The sequence below is a fragment of the Acomys russatus genome, chromosome 24 (assembly GCF_903995435.1).
Source record: "Acomys russatus chromosome 24, mAcoRus1.1, whole genome shotgun sequence".
In the NCBI taxonomy this organism is placed as follows: domain Eukaryota; kingdom Metazoa; phylum Chordata; class Mammalia; order Rodentia; family Muridae; genus Acomys; species Acomys russatus.
Window position 1 is genome coordinate 59057251 of NC_067160.1, and position 26199 is coordinate 59083449.

Below are 26199 nucleotides of genomic sequence, written 5' to 3' on the forward strand. Positions count from 1 at the left end.
GAAGTAGACAAAGCAGGACCTCGGATTGTGAGTTGGGGTTTGGGTGCTAAAATCTGGTTGGGTCCTGTGTGCATAGAGGGTCCTTTTATTAATGGTCCATTGAATACTCTAATCTTGAATAATAATTCTGGGTCATAATATTTTAGGTATAACCACAGACGCCATATTTTCCCCCTTCCCATGATTGATTTTTCCCTAGGTCGTAAAGCTTAGGACAACCTTACTGCACTCATCTCCTCCTCCTTTCCATCCTGGACCATTACAAGAATGCCAGAGAGTTATATAATCTTGTCTAGAGGTGGCCCAGCTATTTTGTCCTGAAGTCTCACATCCCCAGGAGGCACAGAGTAATCATTGGCCCTACCACATCTCTTTGTCCAAACATTTGCAGTCTCCCACCCCAGACATACCTGGATTTCCTGTTGTCCTATAATAGCTCTACCAGTATGAGTGGAACATTCCACTCCCCACCCAGGAACCTCAATTTCTTCTGCAAAGTCAAACAGGTCACAAGTTATTTGAAGCCACCAAGTCCCCTTCAGGGCCTCCATGGAAAAGAACCTAACAATATCCCCAGAGTTACAGTTACTGACTTGCCAGGTCACATTGACAGACCAATAGGGATTATCCAGGTTTAAAGTTTCTGAAATGAACAACAACACCCCAAACAAGATTGTCTTTATAAATATGAGAAATAGTTGGGTAAATGGGTAAATCTGAGTGCCATGTGCAATAGATTCTGGTGCTGCCCAGAAATGTGAGAGGCAATGAATCTCAGCCACAGAGATGGGCATGTTGTTGTTAAACGTAGAAACAATGAAGTGTGACTTCCCTGAACATACCCTGTGCTGCCTTCTCCTGGGGGTGAAGCTCATTTTCCCAGTAAGCCATATGTTTAGTATCTAGATATGGGAGGTATCTGGAGCTGCATGCAATAGCAGTCAGGAATCATTTTTTACATATACATTTATATTATAATAAATACAATAGATTATCTATAGCAAGAAGAACCATGACACAATCAGGAATTATATACATGTTACATTCTTAGTGTTTTGGCTATTTGTATTGGACAGTCTTGAAGAAGACATCTTTCCTATCTTGGTGCACCTAAATTCTGAATGTAAATCAGTCTCCATCACATATTGTCATTATTAACTTAGAACATCTATCTAGATCTAAAAACATCTTAACCGCTAAACAATTAAGCTTCATTGTAAAACTAAGCTACCTGGTCTTCAGCTCCCTCAGAGACTTGAGAAGGAATAAACCTGGTTATCTGAGTATCCTGGGAGTGCAGGTTAGAATCTTTCCCCCAGGCATCTGGGCTTCTGGTGGCTGCTACCAGGCACAGCATGTGACCTTGCACCCTTTTGGTCTTAGGCGTGGCCCGGTAACATGACCTGCCTTCCCTGAGTTCAGTGAAGAAGGGCAGGTACACAGAGGCCTCATGGGAGGAACAGAAGGATAAATAAGTGGTGCATCTTGGGAAGAATGAGTGTGAATTATAGAGAAATAATAAAGAGCTGCTCCATCCATTCCACTGTAGCCAACACTGATCCCTGAGGCAGTTACTTAGACAGCTGATGGCATCTTTCCATGCTATATTAGACCTTTCTAACATGTTATTCCAGTGTCCACTTAGTTGCTGACTCCTGGTTGGGATGGATTGCAGTGGGCATTTAGAGGTAATGGATAAAACTCCACTACTTGTCACGGTCATGGATGGTGTCGCAGAACCTTGCTTTCTAACAATGTAAGTCACAGGTGGTCTATTTGTCATATATCATGTTCGGAAAATCCTTAGAATCCATCTCCCTCTGTTAATTTTGAGTGCTTTCTTCTGTGAATAATGGGGAGGTGGGAAAGAAGTTCTTTCTTTCCTGAGTCTGTTTAGAGCAGCGCACAGCCCCAAATCAAATCTGATATGCTGTGGGAGTTGAGGACAGTACTATCTAAATCCATGGCAAGTCCAAGGCTGGCGGAAGAGGAAAGTAGGTCAGGCATGGTGGTGTGTGCATGAGGTGGATGGTCACAAGGCATCCATTGAGGGAGCAGAGAGAGGGGGATGCTGATGCTTACACCTCAGCCCAGGAAAATTGCTATCCATATTAAGGGAAGGTCTCCCCTCCTGAGTTGAACTTCCATGAGATGCCCAGTGGTTGGTGACGGGTTCAGGGTGGGAGTTGAGAGAACTCACTTTAGATACAGAAGCATAAAATGAAATCTTCCAAGAAGAGATTTGATACCCTATGAGCATATACAGGGGGAGGAGGACCCCCTCAGTCATAGTCATAGGGGTGGGGAGTGAGGGGAAAATGGGAGGGAGGGAGGAATGGGAGGATACAAGGGATGGGATAACAATTGAGATGTAATATGATTAAATTAATAAAATATATTTTAAAAAATGAAATCATTATTTTTCTCAGTTCAAGGTGGTGGTCATCTCAGGATCTGAACCACATACTTGAGGGGACATTGTATTGCACTTTTAAAGGGTGAAAACCACAAGGCCCATGCATGGGGGCAGATGGTGGAATAGGTGGTTAGCTCTGACTCATGTTATTTTGCTAACAAGCAGTTATAACTAGTCTTGAGAATGTGCCTGGCAGTTGTGGGCAACTGGGTTTGTGGTTGGTGAATTTTTGCTGATTAATAAGGCCATAGGGTTGTAGAGAGTTTTCCCTCAAACTGAAGGTATAAACATATTCCTTAGAACATAAACATTACTTTTATCCAGCTTTGTCGTCAGCTTGACTTTTTCTAAGGAATTTCCCCAGATTTGGTGGTCTTTGGCAAAGAGAGAGAGAAGGAAGGAAGAGAACAGGAAAGGGAGATAAATAATGAGATGAAAAAATGGCAAGAGAAGAGAGAAAGATGAGAGAGATAATACCGTAAAACAACACTGTCAGAGGAGGAGAGCTTGGGGGAGGGTTGCTAGCTTAGGAAGGAACCTAAGCTGAGGAGACAGTGGGGACAGACATGTGGGACCATAACTAAGGATGGTAAGAACATGACAGTACAAGGAAACTACCCACAATCCCTGGGATATGAAATGTGGCTGAGATACTGCCTGTGTCCGTGGCGATATCTGGTTGAGAACATCTGGTTCCGGTAGACGTCCTGAGCAAATTGGAAGTCTGCCAGAGGGTTTCCACGCCCATAACTGCTCAGGATTGTCTCTCCTGAGGGTGAGTTCTGCTGTGTGCCTGAGGTCTGGGCTCTAACTAACAGCTAGCTGCATAGAAACTGAACCATCCTGGGCCCTGCGATGGACCTCAGAGGTGAGCTTAGGGGTGAGGAAGGGGGCTGTGGGAACCTTCATTGATGTTTGCCATCTGGTTGGGATGGTTTATTGCTGTGGGCCCAGACCGAGGCTTAGAGATGGCAAGGCCAGGCCTGATGGGCTGTCAGGAAGCCTGAGATTCTCTGGGTCTGTGTCTTTGTGCCTGTGTATTGGTGAGGGGTGAGTGAGTCTGCGTCATAGTGGAAAGTCCTGATCTGACCAGTGAAGGAGAGATAAGCATGTTTTTTTGATATGATCCCAAGAGTGGGATGGGGATCGGACTTGTGAGAGAACAGGTGATGTTAGTTTAGAAGACGAACCACCTTGTGTGGGAGCTTTACTGTTGCCAGATGAAGAAAACCGGTGACCAAAACCTGTGATGACACTCTAGGGGGAGAGAGATATATAGGAGCCCAAGACAGGAGGCAGGGCATTCGTTCTGGAGACTGGAGAGAATTTTAGCTGTTCATCGCTCTGCTTCAAGATGCTCCTAGAGAGAACTGCTTGAAGGAAGGCTTTGAGGATCTGGGCTACAGCTGAGGATCCAGGTTCCGGTTGAGACAGGTTCCAGCAGAAGAAATCCTGCCTAATATGCCAGGAGAATCATTCCTCAGAACTGATATCCTTAAGGTTTCATTATTGTGTTCTTTAATCTCCTTTTCCTTTTGCTTAGGTTAACTGGGTTATATTTGAGGTGCTCTTGGTTAATAAGTTCATAATAAAATATAATTGTTAAGAAAATTGAGTCAACAGACTAAGCCAGAATGACATGGAAAGACATTGAATGCCAGTGACCTGTCTGTTTCTTTACTAGGCATCCTCTTCTTCACCTGCCGAAGTGTTCCAGGACAGGGGTGTTAGTCAGTGGTCATGAACCAGGCTTTCCAGGTGTTCAGATGAGCCCATGCCACCTAGGAGGAAAGGGGAGCTAGGAGGTTCATGGGAGGAGAATCTGCTGGCTCAGTGGCAAGTAATCCTGCAGGGCTGGAGAGGAGGGGTGATGGGATGGAGGGTAGGGCTAGTTCCCCAGCCCTTAGTTTCTCAAGCCAGGATCATTTTCTTAGAGAAGAATATTCTTTCTTCCACAAAGAGACATGTGGACAAAGCAAAATTAATCCAGAAAGAGAATTTCTCTTTGCTAATTACCTCTATGCAAATACCTTGAAGTACAAAGTCCATTTCATTTTTATCATAGCTCAAGTGGTAACTGCATCTCACCCCATTGGTGGGATCTGGACCTTACCATCTGATGCCATTGGTTAATTACTAATCAACACAAATGTAAGGGTGTGGTAGAATCAAAAGTCATGTACAGCAGGGTTTTACAAGCTGGGTGAAGTTATGGAATATTGGACCTTGCCAGGTAGCCAACTTAGATAGAAAAGGCTGATTTCTCACTTTTCATATTTTTTCCTTTGTTAAAATACATGAAACAAAATGATCATCTGAATCATTTCCCCCACAACAAAGAAGATAAGAGTTCTGATATCCATTTCTGCATGCACTGTTTTCACATGGACATATGTTAATAGGTCAGAGGGCAACTTTGTAGAGATGTTTCTCTTCTATCACATATCTGGACCTCACACTGAGGTTGTCAAGCCTCTATCTACTGTGAAATATTACTGGCTAATCGTAGCAATTTTAAATGCAATTCTCAGTGTCTTTAAAAAGAAAGGCACACTAAGTGGGACCACAGCACCTTCTATTTTTTTTGAAATTTTTTATTAATGTATTCATATTATAACTCAGTTGTGATCCCATCACTTATATTCTTCCATTCCTCCCTCCCTACTGCTTTCACATTGTTCCTCTCCCTTAGGTCTATGACTGAGGGGGACCTCCTCCTCCACTATATGGACATAGGCTATCAAGTCTCATCTTGGTAGCCTGATTATTCTTTCTTTGAGTGCCATCAGGCCTCCCCACCAAGGGGAGGTGGTCAAATATGGGGCACCAGAGTTCATGTCTATGTCAGTCCATGCTCTCCATATAACTGTGGAGAATGTCCTGTCCATTGGGTAGGTCAGAGTAGGGGTTATATGTTTACTTTTTGTATTGTCCTTGGATAGTGCAATAATTTGAGCAGACCCCCTGGGCCCCAACCCACTCATCACGATATTCTTCTTGTAAGTTTCTAGGACCCTCTGGGTCCTTCTATTTTCCCATCTCCTATATTTCTCTTCCCTAGAGTCTCAGTAGGATGTCCTAACATCTATCCCAGTCTCCTGGTAAGTGAAGACTTTTGTGGGACATGCCTTTTGCGCTAGTGCTCTATTATAAGTGACTATGTACCATGTGAGTCTTTCTGCTTCTGGTTAACTCACTCAATATTACCATTTCTTGTTCCATCCATTTGTCCACAAATTTCTGGATTTCCTTGTTTTTAACAGCTGAGTAGTATTTCATAGTGTAAAAGTACCACAGTTTCTTTATCCATTCTTCACCTGAGGGACATTTAGGCTGTTTCCTGTTTTGGCTGTTATGAATAAGGCTGCTATGTACATGGTTGAGCATATGTCCCTGTTGTGAGGTGGAACATTTTTAGGTATATTCCTAGGAGTGGAATAGCTGGGCCTTGAGGAAGACCTATTCCTAGTTTTCTGAGATAGCACCAGATAGATTTCCAAAATCGCTGTACTAGTTTGCATTCCCAGCAGCAATGAAGGAGTGTTCCTCTCTTCCCACATCCTCGCCAGCATGTGGTGTCACTTGATTTTTTGATCTTAGCCATTCTGATGGGTGGAAGATGGAATCTCAGAGTTGTTTTGATTTGCATTTCCCTGATGACTAAGGAGGTTGAGCATTTCTTTAAGTGTTTCTCAGCCATTTGATATTCCCCTATTGAGAATTCTCTGTTTAGTTCTGAGCCTCATTTCTCAATTAGGCTATTTGGTTTGGTGGTGTTTAATTTATTGAGTTCTTTATATATTTTGGATATTAGACCTTTGTCAGATGTAGGGTTGGTGAAGATCTTTTCCCAGTCTGTAGGCTGTCGCTTTGTTCTCTTGACAGTGTCTCTTGCCTTACAGAAGATTCTCAGCCTCATGAGGTCCCATTTATTAATGGTTGACATTAAGGCCTGGGCCGTTGGTGTTCTGTTCAGGAAGTTGTCTCCTGTGCCAATATGTTCCAGGCTCTTCCCCACTTTTTCTTCTAACCTACTTAGTGTCTCTGGTTTTATGTTGAGGTCTTTAATCCACTTGGATTTGAGTTTTGTGCAAGGTGACAAATATGGGTCCAGTTGCATTTTTTTACACATAGACCTCCAGTTAGATCAGCACCATTTGTTGAAGATGCTATCCTCTTTCCATTGAATAGATTTGGTTTCTTTGTCAAAGATCTAGTGACCATATGTGTGTGGATTAATTTTTGTGTCTTCAATTTGATTCCATTGATCAACCAGCCTATTTCTATATCAGTAACATGCTGTTTTAATTATTATTGCCATATAGTACAGCTTGAGATCGAGTATGGAGATTCCTCCAAAGGATCTTTTATTGTATTAGATTGTTTTAGCTATTCTGGTTTTTTTGTTTTTCCATATGAAGTTGATCATTGACCTTTCAGTGTCTTGAAAATTTCTGTAGGTATTTTGATAGGGATTGCATTGAATCTGTAAATTGCTTTTGGCAAGATGGCCATTTTTACTATGTTAATTCTCCTGATCCAGGAACAAGGGAGAGCCTTCCATTTTCTGATGTCATGTTCAATCTCTTTCTTCAGAGATTTCAAGCTTTTTTTTTTTTTCAAACAAGTCCTTTATTTGCTTGATTAGAGCTACTCCTAGATATCTTATATTGCTTGTGGCTATCTTGAAAGGTGTAGTTTTTCTAATTTCTTCCTCTGCATGTTTGTCATTTGTATATAGGAAGGCTAGTGATTTTTTTGAGTTAATTTTGTATCCAGTCAATTTGCTGAAAGTGTTTATCAGCTGTAGGAGTTTTCTGGTGGAATTTTGGGGATCACTTATGTACACTATCATATTACCTGCAAATAGGGATAATTTGACTTCTTCCTTTCCCATTTGGATCCCCTTGACCTCCTTTTGTTGTCTTATTGCTCTGGCTAGAACTTCAAGAACTATATTGAAGAGATATGAGGAAAGTGAGCAGACTTGTCTGGTCCCCAATTTTAGAGGAATTTCCTTGAGTATCTCTCCATTTAATTTGATGTTGGCTATTGGATTGCAGTATATAGCCTTTATTATGTTCAGGAAAGTGTCTTGTATCTCCGATCTCTCTAAAACCTTAAACATGAATAAGTGTTGGATTTTGTCAAATGCTGTTTCTGCATCTAAGGAGATGATCATATGGTTTTTTTCTTTAAGTTTGTTTATATGGTTGATTACATTGATGGATTTCTGTACATTAAACCAACCCTGCATGCCTGGAATGAAACCTACCTGGTCATGGTGAATGATAGCTTTGATATATTCTTGTAATCATTTTGTGAGTATTTTATTGAGTATTTTTGCATTAACGTTCATAAGAGAAATTGGTCTGAAATTCTCTTTTTTTTGTTGGGTCTTTGTGGGGTTTAGGTATCAAAGTGACTGTGGCTCTATAGAATGAATATGGTAATGTTCTATCCATTTATATTTTTTAGAGTAGCTTGAAGAGTATTTGTATTAGCTCTTCTTTGAGGGTCTGATGGAATTCTGCCATGAGACCATCTGACTCTGGGGTTTTTTTTTTTTTTTTGGTTGCTAGACTATCAATGATTGCTTCTATTTCTATAGGATTAATATGACTATTTAATTTGTTTGTCTGATCTTGATTCAATTTTGGCAAATGGAATCAATCAAAATATGTCCATTTCCCTTAGAATTTCAAATCTTGTGGCATATATGCCTTTCAAGTAGGATCTTACGATTCTTTGTATTTCTTTTGTGTCTGTTGTTAAGTATCCCTTTTCATTTCTGATTTTGTTGATTTGGATAGTGTTTCTCTGCCCTTTAGTTTGTTTGGCTAACTGTTTGTCTATCTTGTTGATTTTCTCAAAGAACCAGCTCCTTGTTTTGTTGATTCTTTGAATTGTTCTCTTTGTTTCTAATTTATTGGTTTCAGGCCTGAGTTTAATTATTTTCAGATGTCTACTTACTCCTCTTGTGTGTTTCTTCTTTTTCTTCTTCTTCTTCTTCTTATTGTTGTTGTTGTTGTTATTATTATTATTATTATTATTATTATTATTATTATTATTATTATTATTATTATTATGAGCTTCTAGATGTGTCGTTAAGTTGCTTATGTGGGATGTTTTCAATTTCTTTCTAAAGGCACTTAGTGCTGTGAATTTTCCTCTTAGTACTGCTTTCAATGTGTCCTACAGATTTGGGTCTGTTGTTCCTTCATTTTCATTGCATTATAGGAAGTCATTAATTTTTTTCCTTATATCTTCTGTGAACCAGGTGTCATTAAGTAGAGAGTTGTTTAGTTTCCTTGTGTATGTAAGTTTTTTGTTATTTCTTTTATTGTTGAAAGTGGGTGCAGGCTGGGTTTCCTCTCTGATTGGATCTCCTTACTGCTTGACACATCAGTCCTGGGTTTCAACTGAATCATGAAAAGAATTTACTAGAAAAGACCAGGTGCTGCCCCTGTTGATGTATGCATACAGGCGCCAGGGGGATCTGGTCCGGGCCTCTGTGATGGAGTCAGCAGTGATGCCAAGAAACTCATTTTGGTTTATTGCAGTTAACTATGGGAAGGAGTGCTCAGTGGCACAAGACCATGGGGACCCCACGGGACTCTAAGGACCTAGAGTAGCAGCTGAGTCATTAGCTGAAAGGAAACAACCTTCTCTCCCCTCTGAGTGCTCAGCTAGGCTCGAGCTCCAGCCAGAATTGAGGCGGCCTGACATAGAGCAGTGGCAGCAGGCCATAGGGTGACCTCTAAATCTCAGGAGAGGCTGGAGGGGAGTCAGGCCCAGGAAGGGTGAGTAACTGCAACCTGTGCTGCTGTTTTTTCAGGAAGACCCAAATGCTACTCACCGTATCTTGGATTCCTTCCCCTCATAGTGCTTGGCCTAGTCTTCTTTAGGTAAGAGTCGGGCTGGTGAGCAACAGCTGAGACCCTGATGGGGACCCTGAGCTGTGCACATCCCTACTACCACAGCAGTGATGGAGATGCTCCAGGCTCTGCCCCCACAGTGACATGGCCAGCTTTTCCTTGTCCACATAGTGAATGAAGCCTCTGATTCCACAAATGGGACCTGGGGATGGATGCCCATCCGTTTCTCTCCAGCTGTAAGGGTGGGCCCCAAGAAGGAGAGGAAGGCAGACCTAGGGCCTGGACTTAGGCCCTCACTCTATGCAGATGGCTGTGAACCCTTTTAAAGCAAAGACAGTGCCCTGGCTACTGTGGCTTGTGTAGACACAGCCAGGAAATACTCCATGCTGTGGCCTTGGCTGTGGGTTCCTGGCCCTTTGTAGGGGCTGTCTGCAACTGCTACAGGGGTCCAGATACAGGCCTGGTTCCCAGGGCCCTTCTTGCCACCTCTTCCCATGGAGTGAGACCTGTAACCTCGCCCCACATCCCTACTGGGAACACATGTCTTCACTGTCTTGGGTACAGTGGTTTATTTGGAGGGAGGGACAAACATGTGGTTTCAGGTTTGTGTCCTGAACAGATGCCTCTATGTCTGTCTTTCCCACAGCTATGGGTTCCTGAGCCACAGAAGTCAGGAACTGAGAGACACAGGAGCTGTGACTAGGTGAGTGGGGGTTGAAGTGTGTGTGTGAGTGTCATGAGTGTGTGTGATGTTGACCCTGTCTAGCAGCCTATCCCTCTCTTACTGCTCAAGCTGTGCATGCCGCTGGTCCCCAGGGCTCTGGCCTTGATCTTTGTCTGTGCTGTGCTTCCCACTAGATTACACGGTCCCCACCTGCTCTTAGTTCTCACCAGTTTCTTCTTCAGTCAACATTCCTCTGAAACAAAGCACTGTGTTCCCCAATTGTGCTGGGAGGCAGTTACACCTTTGATGACTGCCAGGGTCCTGGTGCACCTATACAGAGATGGGTAGGTCTCCCTCAAGGTGACGGCGCTCACATTTTTAGTGGTTGAGGTGACACTGGGCTAAGGTGACCTGTTCTTGTGGTCTCCCTTTGTGGGCTGAGCTTCCTTGCAGCCTGCTGGAAAGTTCTAGACCAGTGATCTATCATATGTTATCTCAGGCACCAAGAACATGGGTTTAAAGTCATCCAGCAAGACTGCTGCCTCAGTTTATCTCTTGAAGGACAGGACGAGATTCCATTTCTTGATTTGAGGGGGGTGAGAATCTTTTGTGTTCTGGAACTCCTTTTCTGTTCAGGCTCCAGTCAGGAGTGCCTGGTGAGTGTGGGACAGTGAACGTTGACTGCAGTGTTTGCCATTTGTGTTTATGTTGTGGCAGTGTTTGACTGCAGTGTTTGTTTGACTTTTCTGTTCATGGTGTGGCTGTGTTTGACTTTCCGTGCTGTATGGTGCTGTTCTATAGTTGTAGCAGAGGTAGTGTGCCCTTAGGCACCGCTCTGCCATTGCACCAGGCTCTGTGTGCCTGAACCCTAAGCGCTCCTGGTATAAACCAGTCTTCTGTGTTCTCTTTCTGCAGCATGGATATCAGAAAGCTGGATGTCCAGGAAGTTGTAGCCCTGTCAAGGTATCCAGCCCTCACATGGTGCTCTTTTGCTCTGAGTTGAGGGGTTTGGAACTCTCTCTCTCTCTCTCTCTCTCTCTCTCTCTCTCTCTCTCTCTCTCTCTCTCTCGTGTGTGTGTGTGTGTGTGTGTGTGTGTGTGTGTGTGTGTGCTTGTGTGTGTCCAGCATGGATATCTGGAAAGTCTCCTTCTGTACCTGAAGTGGAGCACATAGCCCTACACGTTGTTTTAAATAACTGCATGCCATGTGGCATTTAAAGAGCCATCCTGCTTCATCTGGTAGAGAGCTGAGTTGACATTTGTGCAGCATCATTTCCAGGGCAACATATAGAACATATGTTTACCATACTCACCACTGCAAGAGTTCAGTGCAGTGAGCACAGTCATTCTGTGGAGCAGCCATCACCACCATCTATCTCTAGAATATTCCATCATGTAAACTTTGCCCATTAAACACCGACTCCTACTGGAGTTCCTAACACCCATCTTGCCTCTGCAGTGTTGGTCTTCTGAGCATGGCAAGCCTAGAGTAGTGCCTCGTTTGGGGTGGGGTTCAGTAGGTTTTCTCTTTTGGCTACTGGAAAGAATCACTCTGCAAGGTGTGATCAGGCCTGGCTCTGCTGCAGAAATTTCCTGTTATATTTATGCTCATTCTCTGCCTTAACTAATATTTAGTTCTGTTTTTATGTGTATGAGTGTTTTGCCAGCCTGATTGTCTGTGTACTACATTTGTACCATTGTCCAAGTGGGCCTGAAAAGGGCCTCAAGTCCCCTGGAACAGACTGTTGTGGGTCTCCCTGTGGATGCTGGGAACTGAATCCAGTTTTTCTGGAAGAGCAGGCAGTGCTTTTGCTGCTGAGCATCACTACAGCCCTGCACTCTGGTTCACACACCATCACAGGCATGCAGCTTACTGCCAGAAGTAGCTCTTGTCCCTGGTGGCTTGACATCATTTGTGGGGACAGCCCATTGCCACACATTGCCCTGGGGGTTTTGTGGGAAGCACTTTACACTGATGTTAGGATTAGTCTGAGGGAGACAGAAAGCCAAGGTTCTGTGAGCCACCAGCCAGGAGAGGACCAGTGCAGGCTGCAGGCCCAGGTGGGATGGTTGCCATCCACAGACATGCCCAGTATCAGCTGGCTTTTGAGTGAGAGTAGTCCTTAGATGTCCCTGCCTTAGGCGTGTGGAGGGGCGCTGTGATTTCATCTTCCTACTTGATGTCAAGTAGGACTCAGATCTTCCTGCTTTGGCTCATCCTTGGATCCCAGCATCATGGGCAGACAGGGTGGCTTGGTTGACACTGATCATGCAGGTCTGTTTGCCTAGTACATGGCTGCCAATTACATGCATCCAATGACCTTCCTGTCAACCTGAGTTCTGATGTTTTCTTTTTCAGGATGACCTATCCCCAGGCAAAGGTGCTAACACCCAGGTGAGGTGATTGAGTCACTCTATATGCAGTGCATGGGTCCTGAATGCACTAAAGGGTGATTTGCTTGTCCTGAGAGAATGGCTCAGAGCACACCTGAGGCCCTGAGTCAGGCTCAGAGTTAGCACTGGAAACAACAAAACTCAGAGAAAACCAAAGACCTGATTATAGTTCTCATAAACCTGTCTGGCCAACACTTTTTTTCTGTAGTTATTTTTGTTTAAATAATTTATTCATAGTACATCACAATTTTTATCCCATCACTTATATTTTCCTCTCTCCCTCCCTCCCTCCCTCTTTCACCCCATTTCCCTCCACTACGCCTGTGATAAAAGGGGACTCCTCCCCCACCATATGATCACAGCCTATCAGGTCTCATCCAGATAGCCTGCTTCCCCTTCCTCTAAGTACCACCTGGCCTCCTGACCAAGGCAAAGTGGTCAAATAGAGGGCAGCAGAGTTTGTGTCTTAGTCAGTCCCTACTTTCCACACAACTTTGGGAAACATGATGTCCATTGGCTATGTCTGAACAGGAGGGCTCTAGATTTACTGCATGCATTGTCCTTGGTTGGTACAGTAGTTTGTGCAGGCCCTCCCTGGGTTCATATCTGCCAGCCTTGAATGTCTTCTTGTAAGGTTTCAGGGCCTTCTGGGTCCTTCCATTTCCCCATTCTCCCACACCTCTCTCACCTGGAGTCCCAATAGCAAGTCCCAGTATCTATCACAATCCCCCACTGAGTGAAGAGTCCTAGAGAACATCCATGTTGGGCTAATATCCAATTGGAAGTCAGTATATACCATGTGTCTTTCTGGGTCTGGGTTATCTCACTCAGGGTGATTATTTCTAGTTCTATCCATTTGCTTGTAAATGTCAAGATTTCCTTGTTATAGCTGAGTAGTATTCCATAATGTAAATGTACCAGTTTCTTTATCAATTCTTTGACTGAGGAACAGTTAGTTTGATTCCAGATTCTGGCTCTTTTGAACAAGGCTGCTATCATCATAGTTGAGCCAATGTCCTCATTGTATGGTGGAATATCTTTATGGTGTATTCCAAGGAATGGAATAGTCGCGACTTGAGATAGCCCTATTCCAAATTTTCTGAGAAAGCACCAGATAGGTTTGCAAAGTTGTTGTACATGTTTGCACTCCCACCATCAATGAAGGAGTGTTCCCCCTTTTCCACACCCTGGTCAGCATGTGCTGTCACTTGAGTTTTTGATCTCAACCATTCTGATGAGTGTAAGATGGAATCTCAAGGTTGTTTTGATTTGTGTACTCTGATGACTCAGAATATTGAGCATTTCTTTAAGTGTCTCTCAGCATTCTATATTTTTCAGTTGAGAATTCTCTGTTTAGCTCTGAACCCCATTGTTAATTTGGTTGTTGTGTTCTTGTTTAATTTATTGAGTTCTTTATATATTTTGGATATTAGCTTTTTGTCAGATGTAGGGTTGGTGAAGATCTTTTCCCAGTCTGTAGGCTGTAGCATTGTTCTGTTGACAGTGTTGTCGGCTTTACAGAAGCTTCTCAACCTCATGAAATTCCATTTTTTAATTGTTGACCATAGAGCCTGGGCTGTTGGTGTTCTGTTCAGGAAGTTGTCTCCTGTGCCAATGAGTTCAAGGCTCTTCCCCACTCTTTCTTCTAACAGTTTTAGTGTGTCTAGTTTTATGTTGAGGCCTTTAATCCACATGGACTAGAGTTTTGTTCATAGTGATAAATATGGATCTACTTGCATTTTTCTACATATAGGCATCCAGTTTGACCAGCACCATTTGCTGAAGATGCTATCCTTTTCCATTGTATAGATTTGGGTTCTTTTTCAAAATTCAAATGTCTGTAGGTGTGTGGATTTTTTTTTTTGGGGTCTTTGCTCAGAGTCCATTGATCAACCAGCCTATTGCTATGTCAGCACCATGCTGTTTTAATTACTGTTTCTCTATTATACAGCTTGAGATCATGAATGGAGATTTCTCTGGAGGGTGTTTTAGTATACAGGATTGTTTTAGCTATTCTGGGTTTTGTTTTTCTATATTATTTTAAGAATTGATCTTTCAAGGTCTTTAAAAAATAGTATAGGTATTTTGATAGGGATTACATTTAATATATAAACTGCTTTTGGTAAGATGGCCATTTTTACTACATTAATTATCCCGATCCATGAAGAAGGGAGATCTTTCTACCTTCTGATATCATCTTCAATTTTCTCCTTCAGAGACATGAAGTTTTTTTCATATAAGTCTTTCACTTCTTTGGTTTTAGTGACACCTATATCCTTTATATTACTTGTGGCTCTGGTGAAGGGTGTAGTTTTTCTGATTTCATTCTCAGCATGATTGTCATTTGTATACAAGAAAGTTACTGACTTTTTCAAGTTGATTTTGTATCCAGCCACTTTGCTGAAGGTGTTTATCTTCAGCAAAGGTGGAATTTTGGGGGCCACTTATGTACACTATCATATCATCTGCAAATAGGGATAATCTGACTTCCTCCTTTCTGTTATACATCCCCTTGATATACATTTGTTGTCTTATTGCTCTAGATAGAACTTCAAATACTTTTTTGAAGAGATATGGAGAGAGTAGGCAGCCTTGTCTAGTCCCTGATTCTAGTGGAATTTCCTTGAGTTTCTCTCTATTTAATTTGATGTTGGCTATTGGCTTGCTGTATATTATGTTTAGGTATGTGTCCTGAATCCCTGATCTCTCCAAGACTTTCAACATGAATAGGTGTTGGATTTTGTCAAATGGCTTTCGGCATCTAAGGAGATGATTGAATGGTTTTTTTCTTTCAGTTTGTTTATATGGTGGATTACATTGATTGATATCCATATATTGAACCACTCTTGCATGTCTGGGATGAAGCCTACTTGGTCATGGTGAACCATGGTGATATCTTGATGTTTTTTTTAATTTGGTTTGTGAGTATTTTATTGCGTATTTTTGAATCAATGTTCATAAGTGAACTTAGTCTTAAATTCTCTTTCTTTGTTGAGTCTTTGTGAGCTTTAGGTATCAAGGTGTCTGTGGCCTCATAGAATGAATTTAGTTATGTTCCATCCATTTCTATTTTGTGGAGTTTTTTGAAGAGTATTGGTATTAGCTCTTCTTGGATGGACTAGTAGAATTCTGTGCTGAAACCTCGGATTTTTTTATTGGAAGACTTTTGATAACTGATTCTATTTCTGTAGGAGAAATAGGACTATTTACTTCGTTTATCTGATCTTGATTCAACTTTGACCAGTGGAATCCTTCAAGAAATTGTCCATTTCCTTTAGATTTTCAAATTTTGTGGCACATAGGCTTTTGAAGTAGGACCTAATGTTTTTTTTTTGTTGTTGTTGTCGTTTTGTTTTTGTTTTCTGGTTTTTTTTTTTTTTTTTTTTTTTTTTTATCTTCAGTGTCTGTTGTTATGTCTCCTTTTTCACTTCTGATTTTACTGATTTGGATAGTGTCTCTCTACCTGTAGTTAGTTTGGCTAGGTTTTGTCTATCTTGTTGATTTTCTCAAAGAACCAGCTCTTGGTTTTATTGATTCTTTGAATTGTTTTCTTTGTTTCTAATTCATTGTTTTCAGCCCTGAGTTTGATTATTCCTAGCAGTCTACTCCTTTTGGGTGTTTCTTCTTCCTTTTTTCCTAGAGTTTCCATATGTGTTGTTAAATTGCTTATATGAGATGTTTCCAATCTCTTTATGAAGGCACTTAGTGCTATGAAATTTCCTCTTATCACTTCTCTCAATGAATTTCGTAAGTTTGGGTATGTCGTACCTTCATTTTCATTGAATTTTAGGAAGTCCTTAATTTCTTTCTTTATTTCTTCCCTGACCCAATTGTCATTGAGTAGAAAGTTGTTCAGTTTACATGTGAAGGAGGCTTTTTGTTAATTCTGTTGAAGTCCAGCTTCAGTCCATGGTGGTCTGATATGATAGACGATATTATTTCCATCTTCTTTTTCTGTTGTGGCTTTCTTTGTGACCTAGTATATGTTCAATTTTTGGAGAAGGTTCTGTGAGGTGCTGAGAAGAAGGTATCATCTTTTGTATTTGGGTAAAAAGTTCTGTATATATCTGTTAGATCAATTTGATACATAACATCAGTTAATGTCATTATTTCTTAGTTTAGCTTCTGTTTCATTGACCTATTCCTTGGTGAAAGTGGTGTGTTGAAATCTCCCACTATTAATGTATGGGAATCAATGTGTGGTTTAAGCTTTACTAGTGTTTCTTTTACAAATGTGGGTGCCTTGGTGTTGGGGACATAGACATTCAGAGTTGTGATGTCATCTTGGTGGAATTTTCCTTTGATGAGTATGAAGTGTTCTTCCTCATCTCTTTTGATTGATTTTGGTTAAAAGTCTATTTTATTAGATATTAGAATGGCTACACCAGCATGCTTCTTGTGTCTATTTCCTTGGAATACACTTTTCCAGCCTTTTACCCAGAGGTAATGTCTATCCTTGTGGCTGAGATGTGTTTCTTGAATGCAGAAGAATGTTGGGTCTTATTTATGCATTCATTCTGTTAGTCTGTGTCTTTTTATTAGAGAATTGAGACCATTGATGTTGAAAGACATTAATGGCTAGTGACTGTTAGGGTACTTGATTTTGATGTAGGTTGGGGTAGAGTGCTACAGTGAAGTTATCTATTTCCTGTGTTACCTTGGTTGTAGTTTGTCACTTTGGGTTGGGGTTTTCCTTGTAGTAAGTTCTGTAGGGATGGATTTGTGGATAGGAACTGTTTGAATTTGTTTTTGTCATGGAATATCTTGTTTTCTCCATCAACGGTTATTGCAAGTTTCACTGGGTATAGTAGCCTAGACTGACATCTGGTCTTTTAGTGTTTGCAGGGCCACTGCCCAGGCCCTCTGGCTTTTATTTTCTCTGCTGAGAAGTTGGGTATAAATTTGATAGGTTTGCCATTATAAGTTACTTGGCCTTTCCCCTTGCTGCTTTTAATATTTTTTCTTTGATCTGTAAATTTTGTGTTTTAATTATTATGTGGCAGGAGAATTTTCTTATCTTGTCTATTCTATTTGGTGTTCTGTAGGCCTCTTCTATGTTTATGTGCATCTCTTTCTTTAATTAGGGAAGTTTCTTCTATGATTTTGTTGAAAATATTTTCTGGGCCTTGGAGCTGGGTTTCTTTTTTTTCCCCTTTTTAAAAATAAATTCATTCATATTACATCTCAATTGTTAGCCCATCCCCTGTATCCTCACATTTCCCCCTCCCTCCCACTTCCCTCCTTCTCCCCTCTCCTATGTCTGTGACTGAGGGGGACCTCTTCCCCTATATATGCTCATAGGGTATTGAGTGAGTTTCTTCTTGGTGACCTGTTATTCTTCCTCTGAGTGCCACCAGGACTCCCCATCAAGGGGACGTGGTCAGAAATGGGGCACCACAGTTTGTATGAAAGTCAGACCTCACTCACCACTCATTGGTGGAGAATGTCCTGCCCTTCGGCTAGGTCTGGGTAGGGTTTCGAAGATTCCTGCTTATATTTTCCTTGGCTGGTGCCATTGTTTGAGCAGGAAGGACCCCAGGACCCAGATCCACCTGTCATTATGTTCTTCTTGTAGATTTCTAGGACCCTCTGAATCCTTCTATTTCCCATTTTCCCATGCTTCTCTCACCTAGAGTTCCAATAGGATGTCTTCCCCTCTCACCCACTTTTCCGGTAAGTAGGACATCCCCTTTGGGCTAGTGTCTCAAAATAAGTGAGTATATACCATTTGTCTCTTTTTGCTTCTGGGTGAACTCACTCATGATAATTTCTAGCTCAATCCATTTGTCCACAAATTTCTGGATTTCCTTGTTTTTAATAGCTGAATAGTATTCCATAGTCTAAATGTACCACAGTTTCTTTATCCATTCTTCTACTGAGTGACACTTAGGCTGTTTCCATGTTCTGTCTATTATGAATAAGGCTGCTATGAACATGGTTGAGCATATGTCCCTGTTGTGTGGTAGAGCATTTTTTGGGTATATTCCAAGGAGTAGAATAGCTGGGTCTTGAGGAAGCCCTATTCCCATTTTTCTGAGAAAGAACCAGATAGATTTCCAAAGTGGTTGTACTAGTTTGCATTCCCACCAGCAATGAAGGAGTGTTCCTCTCTCTCCACATCCTCGCTAACATGTGGAGTCATTTGAGTTTTTGATCTTAGCCATTCTGATGGGTGTAAGATGGAATCTCAGTGTCATTTTGACTTGCATTTCTCTGATGACTAATGAGGCTGAGCATTTCTTTAAGTGTTTCTCAGCCATTTGATATTCCTCTGTTGAGAATTCTCATTTAGTTCTGAGCCCCATTTCTCAATTGGGTTACTTGGTTTGGTGATGTTTAATTTCGTGAGTTCTTTATATATTTTGGATATTGGACCTTTGTCAGATGTAGGGTTGGTGAAGATCTTTCCCCAGTCTGTAGGCTGTTGCTTTCTTCTGTTGACAGTGTCTCCTGCCTTACAGAAGCTTCTCAGCCTCATGAGGTCCCATTTATTAATTGTTGACCTTAAGGCCTGGGCTCTTGGTTTTCTGTTCAGGAAGTTGTCACCTGTGCCAATGTGTTCCAGGCTCTTCACCACGTTTTCCTTTTTTTTTAATTTTTTATTATTAATTTATTCTTGTTACATCTCAATGGTTATCCCATCCCTTGTGTCCTCCCATTCTTCCCTCCCTCCCCTTTTCCCCTTATTCCCCTCCCCTATGACTGTTTCTGAGAGGGATTACCTCCTCCTGTATATGCTCATAGGGATTCAAGTCTCTTCCCGGGAACCTGCTTCCTTCCTCTGAGTGCCACCAGATCTCCCCCTCCAGGGGACATGGTCAAATGTGAGGCACCAGAGTATGTGAGAAAGTCATATCCCACTCTCCATTCAAGTGTGGAGAATGTTTTGACCATTGGCTAGATCTGAGTAGGGGTTTAAAGTTTACTGCCTGTATTGTCCTTGCCTGGGGCCTTAGTTTGAGTGAGACCCCTGGGCCCAAATCTGCCTATCATAATGTTCTGCTTGTAGGTTTCTAGGACCCTCTGGATCCTTCTACTTTGCCATTCTCCCATGCTTCTCTCATCTAGAGTCCCAATAGGATGTCCGCCCCTCTGTCCCAGTTTTTTGGTAAGTGAAGGCTTTCGTGGGACATGCCCCTTGGGCTAGTATGCAGATATAAGTGAGTATATACCATTTAAGTCTTTCTGCTTCTGGGTTAACTCACTCATTATGATCATTTCTAGCTCAATCCATTTATCCACAAATTTCGGGAATTCCTTGTTTTTAATAGCTGAGTAGTATTCCATAGTGTATATGTACCACAGTTTTTTTTTATCCATTCTTCTACTGAGGAACACTTAGGCTGTTTCCATGATCTGGCTATTATGAATAAGGCTGCTATGAACATGATTGATCAAATTTTTTTGTTGTGTGCTGGAGCATCTTCTGGGTATATTCCAAGGAGTGGAATAGCTGGGTCTTGAGGAAGCCCTATTGCCAGTTTTCTGAGATAGCACCAGATAGATTTCTAAAGTGGCTGTACTAGTTTGCATTCCCACCAGCAATGAAGGAGCATTCCTCTCTCTCCACATCCTCACCAGCATGTGGTGTCACTTGAATTTTTGATCTTAGCCATTCTGATGGGTGTAAGATGGAATCTCTGAGTTTTTTTGATTTGCATTTCTCTGATGACCAAAGATATTGAGCATTTCTTTAAGTGTTTCTCAGCCATTCAATATTCCTCTGTTGAGAATTCTCTGTTTAGTTCCAAGCCCCATTTCTCAATTGGGTTATTTGGCTTGGTGATGTTTAATTTCTTGATTTCTTTGCATATTTGGATACTGGACCTTTGTCAGATACAGGGTTAGTGAAGATCTTTTTCTAGTCTGTAGGCTGTCGCTTTGTTCTGTTGACAGTGTCTCCTTCCTTACAAAAGCTTCTCAGCCTCATGAGATCCATACCACCCTGAAATTGCCTGATCTTATTTTGGATGTTTTGTGGCAGGATTTTTTTCAGATTTAATATTTTATTTTATTTGTTGCTTGCATGAAATTCTTCTATTCTGCCTTCTACATCCAAGATTTTTTCCTCCATCTCTTGAATTCTGTAAGCAAAGCTTATCTCTGCATTTCCTGTTTTTTACTCTAAATTCTCTCATTATCATCTTTCATCTGTGCTTTTATCAGTTTCCATTTTCATCTTCAGATTTTGAATCATTTTATTGATTTTCTTCATCTGATTGTTTGCATTTTCCTGAGTTTCTTCCAGTGATTTCTTCATTGCCTCTCTATAGGTTTCTGTCATGGCCTCTCTAAGGTCCTCAATCTGTTTGGCTCTGTCTTCCTGTATTTGGTTACAGACATTCTTTTTTTTCCTCATTTATCATTTTCATTCCTAAGGATCTGAGGTCATTTTCTTGTGTTTTACTTCTGTTTGAGTTCCCTAGGTTGAATTTTTTGGGATAACTGGGTTCTGGAGGTGTCATATTATTTTTGCTTTTGTTGTTTGTGTCTTTATACTGCCTTTTAGTAATATTGCCATTTCTGATGCTGGGAAGTAGTTTCTGGTATCCTTCACTGGTCATTGAGATTAGTTTGTTGGTGAGTGTCTGTAAGTTGAGATCAGGGGATCAGGGAACCCTTTCCTGGATCAGGCAGGTGACCTGGTTGCAGCTCTGGTGGCCTTTGCTCAACACTCTGGGCTCCCCACAGGGTCAGCAGAGGGTGGTGCTGGTGCTCTGCAGCTCAGGGTTCAGTCTGAGTAGGTACCATCTGCCTTTGGCTGTGCTTTGGAGTCCCTGCCCTTGGCTACTGGGGCTCTGTGTCAGTGGTTCAGTCTGCCAGAGAGTGCAGATACTATCTGCTGGCTACTGGTGGCTGTCCAGGCTCCTGCCCATTCCTGCTCAGGCTGTGAGGGCTCAGTTCATTTTGATGGCAAGTGTGGATATTGTGCCATAGCCAGAGTATATGTGCACAGCTTCCTGCGCCCCAGCATAGGCCCTGGTTCTCTCCATGGACTCATTGGGTGATCCAAAGTCAGATCTATCCCAGATCTTCAATCTTGGCTCCCCTGTCTCCCCAACCAGCAGACATTGATGCTGGTGCTCTGCAACCCACAGTTCAGTCAGAGAGAGTTGAGGTACAGACAGCACTGTATATAAGCTGTGCTGGGTATAGGTATAGGCTGCACCAGGCTTTGGAGATCCTTGGACACTAGCCCCTGGGGATTTCTGTGGACTGGTGGGGTGGTCTGAGGTCACATCCACCCATTCTCCTGGGTTCTGCCCTGGGCCAGCTAGTGCTTCACATCCCACAGTTCAGTCTCAGATATAGAGTCTGAGATACAGAACATAGTTGCATCTCACAGATGAGTATGTGGCCAGTCTCTGGGGGTCTGGGCACTCATCCTCTGTGGACCAGTTGGATGGCCCATGGCCAGATGTACCTGTGCTCTACAGCATGTGGACCCCTCTCCCCTAGGGCTCTCCAGGTATTGTAATCTGTAGCTCCTAGCCCTTGTCCTTGACTCTGTCCTGCTGATCAGACACTATGCTTGTTTAGGGCTGCCATCTTTGTAACTGGCCAACACTTTTAGAACTTAGGGTTTTCTGATTCAAATCTGGAGCCCCAGAGAATCTTCTCCATCTCCTTTTGAATATGGGCCTCAGCTTCTTGTTTCCCATCTCTGTAATCAGGGACTTTTAGAGAAGTGGTGGGTGTAGTAAATTCAATTTCTTTTATGGTTGGGAGTTGGGGTAGACACTGATAAGTGCTTCTGATTGGGCAAGGCCTGGTGATCAGTTCTGGGATAATCTGAGGGTGTTGCATCTGAGAAGGCCTTCAGCAGGAACGTTGGGTCACATGTTCGGCTGTCTCTCTCCCCATGCAGTAGGAAAGATGTTCTTGTCTTGACTCCTTGGCTGGCTCCCATCATCTGGGAGGGGACCTTCAACATTGACATTCTGAATGAGCAGTTCAGGCTTAAGAACACCACGATTGGACTGACCGTGTTTGCCATCAAAAAGTAAGCAGTGGGGGCCGGAGAGATGCCCAGTGGGTAAAGCACTTGGTTCAGGAGCATGAGGACTGAACTTTGATTCCTAACACCCATGTAAAATCTTTGCACACACTTCAGGTAGGTATCCTCATCACCAGGGTTGACAGTAAGAATAGGATACCAAAAGAACTGTGGCCACTGAGGTGTCCTCAGATGCAGGACAAAGTGGACAGGAAGGCTTGGTTGAAACATTTAACCTCAGCCCTGGGAGCAGTGCATAGTAAATATGTGAAGCCCAAGGTGCTGGGTCAGGTTGACTTATGCCACAGAAATGAAACATGCCCCATGGGAGCCTGTGGGAAGCAGAACAGGGCAGCATTAGAGTGTGGAAGGCTGTGAGGCAATGAGAGAAGCCATCTGTGCTGCCTGCATATGAGAAGGGCTTTGTGCTTCCATGCAATACTGGATGAGGTCCAAGAATAGCTCTGAGGCCTTGGTACCAATTAGACCTGAGAGAGATTTGGAGTCCAGCTGGAAGGATCTTAGACCCCTTGAGAATACCAGATTCCCCTGGGAATGAAGGACTTCACAGAAACAAAACTCAAACACTAGCTGTCTGGGTGCTGCTGGGTACATGAGCAAGACCCCTGACAGGCATGGGCAGGTAATCTGTCTGTGGGAAGAAGGCCTCTGACGGAATTAGCTGAGAGACCCATGGTTACCATTGCACAAGGGAAAACAGAAACTTGCCTGTTTATGACATTGAAGTGGGGCCTTGGCATACTTGCTGGGTTATGGGCAGCTCTGTTCTTATGGTGAAGACATGTGGACAAAGGGATCATCAAGGGAGGAGCAGCCATCTGAAGCAGGTGAAAACTTATTGGGCTTGGTGATGACATAGAAACTGGATCATAAGCTTTTTTCCCTTTGGCCTGAGGGTTTGGGTTTAACTTTACCCTTCTTTGTAGGGTGCCTGTCTCTCCTAATCTCTCTCCACTATGAAAATGATTTTTGCTCTGGAGGAGTTCATGGGGGATGATATATTGGGACATAAATGAGTTAGTGTGTGCTTTGTCCACTTGTACCTTCAAGCCTCTGAGGAAGAAGGTTTAGGATATAAAGACCCTTTGTTCTACTGAGACAGAGTTTAGAGAGTGGGGCTTTATGAGCACAGGCTCTACTCAGGGATGGAACTTGTCATTACTAAAGGGAGTGTGATAGCCTCATGGAGAGGTTATCTGCTGAAGATCTGCCCAGACAAGAGGTGCCTGCAGGGGATCTGCTTGCAACTGCAGGTCTGGAGGCAATCCTGCTCATTGGTGATAGTACCCAGAATTTACTCCAGTGTTCCTGGCTCAGTGTTCTAGCAAAGGAGAGTAAATTGAGGTTCAGATTGCAGACTGGTCAGGACAGCTCTAAAGTGGGGATCAAGCCTCCTGTTTTCTGCATCCTGGGCATCCTTCTATGTCCTGTTCTAGCTGTATTAGACCTCTCCTAACTCCTTTGTCCCCCCTCACAGGTATGTGGTGTTCCTGAAGCTGTTTCTGGAGACGGCAGAGCAGCACTTCATGGTAGGGCACATGGTCACCTACTATATCTTCACAGACAGGCCAGCTGATGTGCCACAGGTGCCCCTGGGGACAGGACGCAGGCTGGTGGTGTTACCTGTGCGCAACTACACCCGCTGGCAGGATGTGTCCATGCACCGGATGGAGATGATCAGTCACTTCTCAAAGAGGCGCTTTCTTCATGAGGTGGACTACCTGGTGTGCGCAGATGTAGACATGAAGTTCCGTGACCACGTGGGTGTGGAGATTCTCTCAGCACTCTTTGGCACCCTGCATCCTGGCTTCTATGGTAGTAGCCGAAAGGCCTTTACCTATGAGCGACGGCCAAAATCACAAGCCTACATCCCTTGGGATGAGGGTGACTTCTATTATATGGGGGCCTTCTTTGGGGGGTCAGTGGTGGAGGTGTACCATCTCACCAAGGCCTGCCATGAGGCTATGGTGGAGGACCAGGCCAATGGCATTGAGGCCGTGTGGCACGATGAGAGCCATCTGAACAAGTACCTGCTCTACCATAAGCCTACAAAGGTGCTGTCCCCAGAGTACATGTGGGACCAGCAGCTGCTGGGATGGCCATCCATCATGAGGAAGCTGAGATATGTGGCCGTGCCCAAGAACCATCAGGCAATCAGGAACTGATAGCTGAATCCCTATTGGAGAAGCCAGGCCTAAATACCCAGAGGAACTTCAGGCTGTGTTGGAGCAGGAAGGACTTGAGAGACATTGCTAACTGTCACCGTCTACCCTACCTCATAGTCCAGCAGGCACAGAACCACTTGGCTTACCACACACACACTTCTTTTGGGGTGGCAGCCATCTTCAGCTCCCAATGTGTTCCTAAGTTCCTTGTTTTCAGTGATATGGTAGACAGAGTCCTCAGAACATAGGAGAAATTCTGCCTGAGGGCCTGTGCACCTTCACTCAGGCTTGTCCCTTACTCTGGTGGTGTATTTGACACAGGGTAAGTGTCCTTAGGAGCAGGCAGAAGGGCAGAAGAATCAGCCTATAGACCACAGAGGTGTTTTGTCCTGTTCAACCCATTGAGACAGATCAGCACCCTGTGCCCGTCACCTCTGATCCTTTTTGGTTTATTTGGGAACAGTTAGTTGTCCATTTCTGGGAATAAAAATATTTATGGATTATGTGGAATATTTTTCATTTTCTATTTCTTTCTCTTGTTTTGATGCACTTGTGATTTAACCCAGAATCTAGTCGATGCTGGTCAGGCGTGCTGCCACTGAAGTGGATTCCCTGCCCAGATCCTATCTTAGCCACATCTTCTGAATGCACTTGTTGAGTGTTAGGTTCATTCCATAATTTTTCAGGTCTAGTTGTCATTGAAAAGTTCCAATGTAAGTGGATTGTTATTGTTTTTTTCCTTTGCAGTGCTGGGATCTTATTCAGTTGCCAGCCTCAAATTTTATATTTTTAGGGGTTGGCGTTGGATATTGTTGCTTTTTTCTTTACTTTTATTGAATGTCTATGATTTACACGTCATGCACCAAAATCCCTCTCCTTCCCCCAGTAAAATAAAACAGACAAACAAAAACTCTTGTCACAGAAGCTGTAGTGTATCACACAGTATAGCCTTCTGTCCACATATGTTTACTTTCAAATGTTCATTGGTACGAGTCATGGGTCTGGTGGGAGGCCTACACTATCGTTAGTGGATCCTCACTGTGACTACTTTTGGATATCCTGTTGTTACTGTGTGTCAAGGAGATTCTTAATCTTTGAATCTGCAGGTCTGGCCCCTTCATGTGTTCCAGCAGGTCATACCTTGGGTAGATGTTGGGGTGAGGTACACTCAGAGCCCTGGATCAGGGCCCACTCCCTTGTCCTCAGGGTAGGCCAGCTCTCCTGCTCCCATGCTATCAGATGTTGCTTATTTTTTATTGGTGCAATACCTCTAGTATTCAAGCTGGTTTCATTCTTACTGTGTGACCAAGGATGGCCTTGAACTCCTCACATTCTGCCACTACCTCTGGAGTGGATAGATGTCAAGTATGCTGAGATACCTTGTTCTGATATCTTAATTTTCTTAAAACTCCATTAATTTTTTTAAAAAATCTGTGTCCTGGAGAGCCCTTGGCTGTTTTCCCATTTCTTAGACTGTGAGAATTTTTTTTCTGTGACAGGATCTTTCTAGGTGGGATGGAAGTTAGTACTAGAACTCAAAGAAATCCACCTCCCTTTTCCTGTTACCACACCTAGCCAGAATTTTTTTCTCTATCATAGATAAGCAAACTATCAACCACCAATATTCCATTAGCATCTTGAGACCCCACGTTTGTGCTGTCTGCC

The 26199-nt window shown here is 42.9% G+C and overlaps 1 protein-coding gene across 1 annotated transcript in view; it reads left to right on the forward strand.

The window, feature by feature from the left end:
• The window catches only part of LOC127207037 (histo-blood group ABO system transferase 2-like), a 64374-nt gene extending 39693 nt beyond the window's left edge, over nucleotides 1-24681 (forward strand). Inside the window, exon 4 of the mRNA XM_051166324.1 lies at nucleotides 24082-24681. Within this exon, the coding sequence (XP_051022281.1) occupies nucleotides 24082-24534 (453 nt within the window). The 3' untranslated portion in view covers nucleotides 24535-24681. The remainder of the gene's footprint in view (nucleotides 1-24081) is intronic.
• Nucleotides 24682-26199: the final 1518 nt, after the last annotated feature.